General features: G+C 26.2%; 1 protein-coding gene across 1 annotated transcript; it reads left to right on the top strand.

Annotated features, from left to right (window-relative positions):
* The first annotated feature begins 202 nt into the window (after positions 1-202).
* Positions 203-5,904, top strand: LOC105776818 (stearoyl-[acyl-carrier-protein] 9-desaturase, chloroplastic). Its single transcript, XM_012599729.2, has 3 exons — positions 203-380; positions 4,587-5,091; positions 5,179-5,904. The coding sequence occupies exons 1-3, from the start codon at positions 256-258 to the stop codon at positions 5,737-5,739; spliced, it is 1,191 nt and encodes a 396-aa protein (XP_012455183.1). The 5' UTR covers positions 203-255; the 3' UTR covers positions 5,740-5,904.
* The last annotated feature ends 1,046 nt before the right edge of the window (positions 5,905-6,950 follow it).

Raw genomic sequence — 6,950 nt, 5'->3', positions numbered from 1 at the left:
TTTCTATTCATTTTGGAGTGATTTGATAAACAATACAAATTTAATGACTAAAAAAGTTTAAAAATTAAAAATAATTTTGAAGAAGTGAATAAATCATTATATCCACCATACAAGGGCAATCAGTAATTTAAAGAAAAGTTAGGGGTAATGTGATAAAAGTAAGAGTATAAATAGGGCTCATTCTTCCTTACAAAAGCAGAGGGGAACTCCCGAATAAGAAAGAATCTAAATATAAATCAGAAGGAAGAAAAGAAAATGGCATTGAAATTGGTTAGTATGAGTTTCCAGTCGCAGGAAGTCCCATGTTTTGGTCTTCCAGCAATGGCGAGCTTCGGATCTCCCAGGTTTTTCATGACATCCACTGTGCCTTCTGCCAACATGTTAGTTCTTATTGTGTTACTCTTGTTATTTCTTCACTTGAGTTTCTGCACTAAGTTCCTTAGTTTTAAATTTTTTATTTAAAAATTTTATCCTAGGAACAAAGAGAATAATCCCAACATAAACATCTGATAATCAGTCCTCATAGTATACCTCCCAGGTCCACCACTCCCTGCAACCAAACAACAAATGATCCACAGCAACTGCCTATGAATATATATTAAGATAAAATTCGATTTGGACAATACTATTACATATATTACTACTTTTACTGTCTTTTGTCCTTTCTCTTTGTTTGATCAATGTTTAGGATGGGCTGAGAAAGAACGAAGAACAGTTAAGACCAACCACAAGTACACCTAATCCCAAGCAGTAATGAAACTCCAATACAGTTGCTCTGACACGCCTTGTATAGAACAAGAATGCACCAATGTCAGATGAACCCAAAAATAGAAACAAAGAACGGGATGTCCACCCCCAAGTTTAGCATAAAACCAGTTCCTTTCCCAAAATTAAACCTCTTGCGTTTTAATAATATTTGTGGAATTCGTTAACTCCCATGAATGATACATGCATCTCCCAATAAAGTTGACGTCTCCCCCAGAGTTTTATACCACCTTGCCATATTAATGTCCCATTCACCTTTCCATTTCTAGTTCACCTTAGGAGGGAGATTCAACACCATTTTCCCTTCCTTTTTTTTTACTATACTTACCACTAAAAACTTCATTTATTTGATATACATCTTTTTATTAATTTTTCTAAATTTAAATGAATTAATTATATAATAATAAATTCCGTTAGTTTAATTAAATACAGTAGGTTAGGCCATAACTAAGCCATTAAATCGTAGAATTTTACATTGATTTCTTTTAATATAATTTATTAGAAGAAGATATTAAACATTTAATATTTTAGGGATAAATTTAGAGTAATTATTGCATAAACTATTCATATAAATGAAATAAAATATTATTTACTCTTTTAAGAACATAATCATCTTTAAAATACAACTATTGAAACTATGTTAAGGCAACTCACAATCATCTTTTTTTTGTTAAAAAATAGAATATTTTTATTACATAATTTGATCACCATGTTAAATAATTCTAAAATAAGAGCTTTAAACGAGTAAAATACTTAGTGAATGATTAATATATAAACAAATAATTAAAAATTACACATTTCTAGGATTGCAAAAAAATTGAAGAAAGGAATTTCATTTTTATGATTAGTAATTAATTAAAAATATAATAGAAAATATTGATCATAATTATCCTAATTATAAAGATTAACAATTGTAAAACGATTGTGCATGATGAAAATATTGATAGTAAACTGTATATGATGCATAAAAAGAGAAAAGAGAGAGTAAATTACACATAAAATTACTCTACTATGAATGAGCTTTGGGTTGACTTTAATCATTACAGCTGTCAATTTAGGCACCAAATTTAAGACCTATAATTATTATATCATTTATAGGATGTTAGATGATATCGGTAGCCACCACAAATGTCATATGGCTATATGAATTTTAAAAATGATAATGACTTAGCTTTCAATGTTAAAAACAAAACTTTAGCTTCTCACTTTTTTAGTTTTTAAACTTGTATTTGTTCATCAATTCATTCATATGAAAATTTTAATGTTTGTTAATTTTGCTAATGTGACATAACGTAGATGTAATGTTAGCAATTAATTAATTTTTAAGTTTTTAAAATTCAAAAATATATATAAATTATTTTTGAAAAAAGTATAAAATTATAAAAATATATTTTATTTTAAAAATTTAATTAACTGACATAGCATTGCAACACCAACAAAATTATGCCTATTTAGAATGATGAACGATATAATTTACTCTAATTTTAATAGTTGGGATAGAGTCCAAGCTTATTAAATAGTTAAATGATTATCTATATGTAATTTATTCATAATATACAATAAATTTCATAAATAAAATCTAAATTTGTATAAATTGTAATGATTGATAAATAACATTTATAGGCACCAAATTTAATGATATTAAAATTTTAGTTACTTATTTATTGGTCATTAATGGTTATTATAGCATTTATAGGAACAACATGCAGCTACCGCATTTTGTTTCAACTTTATTGTTTCTCGTTTAATTTTTTTTTTTAATCTTTTTTTTTAGCCTTTAAATTTGAGTTGGGTTGTTTGTCAAATCACTTGAAATGGATAAAAAAATTTTAACTTTGTTAATTTTACTGACGTGGCATCACGTGGATATCACGTCAACAATTAGTTAATTTTTAATTTTTAAAATTCAAAAAATATAAAAATTATTTTTTTAAAAATAATTAAGTGTTTACGTCGCATATGCATGGTAACATCAACAAAATTAACAAATATTACTTTTTTTAATCCATTTTGAGATGATTTAATAAACAATACACTTAGAGGTAAAATAATAGTAACTAAATAATAACATAAATGTAAACGCATCATTACATATTAATAAATAATTTACAATACACAAGTAAAGTGTATTATGGGTAAAATAATATGCCACAAAAGTAAATGATTGATAGTAGAAGATAATATTAAATTTTATAATTATGATTCTAAGCATTTATATACGTTATTAATTAAGTAAAAGTATTTTATAATACATAATTGAAATTATATTTATAAAATTTATAAATTTATAAAACTAACTTAAAATTGTATTATCAATGATATATTTTTAAATTATTTTATCAAAATTAAGTAATATAATTTTTATAAAATATTCATATTTTAAGTAATTCGTGTAACAATATATATATATATATATTTACTTATATAAAGTTATTGATTGGATTTGATGTTATAAATTAACAAAGAATCAATTTAGAGTGTGTTTGGTAAATTAAAATTTTAGTGTTGATAAATTAAGTACTGAATTTTTACTACTAAATTTTATAAGTGCTGGATTTATATTAGAAAATTGTTTGGTAAATTAGTGAATATAAGTATTGAATATAATTATGTTTGTTTGATTCAAGTAAATATTGATTTTAAAAGATTATTTATTTTAATTTTAATCTTATTAACATAATATTTTATATTATTTTAGATAGTTTTAAATGAAAGATAAATACGGTAATTTGAATAATTCTTTTTTAAATAAAATGATAATTTATTTTAATTTTTAATAAAATAAAATAGACTAAATATTTTTTATATTAAGTGATAAATAGTTACCAATCTACTTATCTTATTTAACTTTTTTTGTTGAAATTTTTTATTAAATAAAAATTAAAATATTTATTAAATGCATTTAATTTGAAAATTTTCAATGGTATCAAATGCTCCCTTAATTAGAAAGACTGCTCTGTTTTGAGAAAAAAAACTAGATTAAGGATTAATATTTAATGCACTTACCTTATACAATTATATGTATTGTCATTTTGGCATAATGACTTATTTGGCTCTCTAAATTTATAAAAAAATTTATTTGAGCCCTTCATTTAATTTTTCGCCTTTTTAGTCTTTAAATTGATTTTTTATCAAATCACCCCAAAATAGATGGAAAAGTTAACATTTTTTAAACTTTTTGACATGGCATACACGTGGATTGCCACGTGGATGACACGTAAGCATTTAATTAATTTTTAAAATTTAAAAATTATTTTTAAAATTAAAAATAATTAAAATTATTTTAAAGTATATAAAAATATTTTAATATTTTTAAATTTTGAAAAATTAATTAAATGTTAATATATCTATGTGTATGCCATGTCAAAGAAAGTTAATAAATGTTAACATTTCTATCCATCCATTTTGGGTTGATTCGACAAAACTGAAAATTCAAGGACTAAAAAGGTAAAAAATTAAACGAATAACTAAAATGACTTTTGTAAAGTTAAAGTTTTTTAAAATAAATCCTTTTATATATATGTCAGCATCTAATTTATTGATAATGCATAAAATTATAGAGCATCAAAATGTAAATCATTATTTTAACACAAATATATTTTTATATAAATATTTCATAAATATATTTTCACATAATCTTTTCTCTTTTCATCTAAAATATTTTCCCTCGTACACTAGAAATAGGAGAAAACAAGATGTTATTTTGAGGACTTAGCTTAAAGCTTAGAGTGCTGACACAAAACTTACCCACTTGCTACCACCACCATGTTATATAATCTAGTATACATCTAACCATATGAATGAAATTTATTTGAATCCAGGAAAGTTGAGAATCTAAGAAAAAAATTCATGCCTCATCTGAAGGTGCAAGATCAGATCACACATTCTATGCCACCGCAAAAGATTGAGATTTTTAAATCATTAGATAACTGGGTTGAGAACAACATTCTAATTCACCTGAAACCAGTTGAGAAAAGTTGGGAACCCCAGGATTTTCTTCCAGATCCTACGTCGGATGGATTCAATGAGCAGGTGGAAGAGTTAAGGGAAAGGGCAAAGGAGATCCCAGATGATTACTTTGTGGTTCTGGTTGGAGATATGATCACAGAGGAAGCCCTTCCGACTTACCAAACAATGCTTAATACCTTAGATGGAGTTCGTGATGAAACAGGCGCTAGCCCTACTCCTTGGGCAATTTGGACAAGGGCTTGGACTGCTGAAGAAAACAGGCATGGTGATCTGCTTAATAAGTATCTCTACTTGTCTGGAAGAGTCGACATGAGACAAATCGAAAAGACAATCCAGTATTTAATTGGTTCAGGAATGGTAAGTAGGTTACTCACTTCTTGTAGTATAAGATATTTACTATATCTATTACTTTATTAAATAAAATTTTCTTTTGAATGTTTCTAGGACATGAAAGCAGAAAACAATCCATATCTTGCATACATCTACACATCATTCCAAGAAAGGGCAACTTTTATTTCCCACAAGAATACTGCCAAAATTGCTAAAGGGCATGAGAATATTGAGTTGGCTAGACTATGTGGTTTCATTGCCGCAGATGAAAAGCGGCATGAGACAGCCTATACTAAAATCGTTGAAAAGCTGTTTGAGATCGATCCTGATGAAACTGCCCGAGCCTTTGCTGACATGATGAGGAAGAATATCACCATGCCTGCTCAATTCATGTATGATGGCCAAGATGAAAACCTTTTCAACCACTTTTCAACTGTTGCACAAAGACTTGGAGTTTACACTACCAAGGACTATACTGATATTCTAGAGTTCTTGGTGGATCAATGGAAGGTGAAGGAATTAACTGGACTTTCGGCTGGTGGGCGAAAAGCTCAAGAATTTGTGTGTCAACTTCCTCAAAGACTTAGAAAGCTGGAAGTGAGAGCTCAATTAAGGGCTAAGGAAGCACCCAATGTTAAATTTAGTTGGATTTATGATAGAAAATTGAAGCTCTAAGGTATGTGCTTTATCCATGCAAGGGGCGAAGAGATGAAAGTTGTTTGTGGTTATTTCTGCTTTTTTAAAGTTTTGTTTCTTGAGTGTGTTGTTGGGTACCTCTTATGCTTTAAATGAACTCAATATAATTATAAACCAATCAACTTTATTTATTTTGTAGCTTCATTTTTGAGTTTGTTCCATAAAATTTTAAAGTTATTCATTTATTAAAAATTACAAGACCTTAGAACAATTTAAAATAGATATTTATAACCTTCAAGATAGTTAAAATTCAGAAATCCTATAAAATAACTTTTAGAATGCAAATTGGGTCTTTATTTGTCTGCAACTGCATAGAATACTAACAGAGAATTTGCTTAGTTAATATTGATAAACAATCAACATTTATGTAATTATAACTAAGTTAATTGCATTATTAGAAGTTGATGTTGATTCAAGATGATGAAGAGGAGAATAGATTGAAGAATAAGCTCAAAATTATACATGAACTTTAATTTGGTGAAACTCTAATTGTGGTTCAAATGTATACTTGAAACTTTAATTTTGATTTAATCATACACATTTAAAGAAATAACGACATCAATATATCTTTATATTGGATAAATATAATTATTTATGTATGCAATATATAAACATAGAATGATGTTATATCAATAATTGTGTTAATAAATTACAAGAATCGGATCAAATCAAAATTTTATTATATACAAAATTTAAAACATTATCAAAATATTTTCTTGCTATATTATTAATTAGTTAAAATTTTAAATAGATAAAATCATTGAATAGATTCAACATAAATAAGTATAATAAATAAATTTATAATATTAAAAATATAGTTTTATTAAATTTTACAATTATTTCCTAGTTTGTTTGGAGATTGCCACACAACTGAAATGTAGTCTTGGGAGTACTACGGAAAGTCATATCTTTTAAGCTTCTAATTTGTTGATCGAGTTTTGATTTTTAAGTTCCATTCTTAAATTTTAATTTATTAAGAGATTTGCGAAATTCGTTGCTCATGTGTCAGTTTAGTAGACTAGGTAAGTGATTTGGCATTCCTTTAATGTTTAATTCTAAAAAAGCTAGCTTCAAATGTGTAATGCCATTTATGCAAAATTTATATATGATATTTTGACCATAAGTATATAGGAATATATTTTGTACTAAGCTCAGATTTTTATTGTTTTGAATTTGCTCCTAATATACCA

This window comes from Gossypium raimondii, chromosome 10 (genome assembly GCF_025698545.1).
Source record: "Gossypium raimondii isolate GPD5lz chromosome 10, ASM2569854v1, whole genome shotgun sequence".
NCBI lineage: Eukaryota > Viridiplantae > Streptophyta > Magnoliopsida > Malvales > Malvaceae > Gossypium > Gossypium raimondii.
Note: the sequence above shows the minus strand (reverse complement) of the source record. Positions and strands in the feature narration are given on the sequence as shown.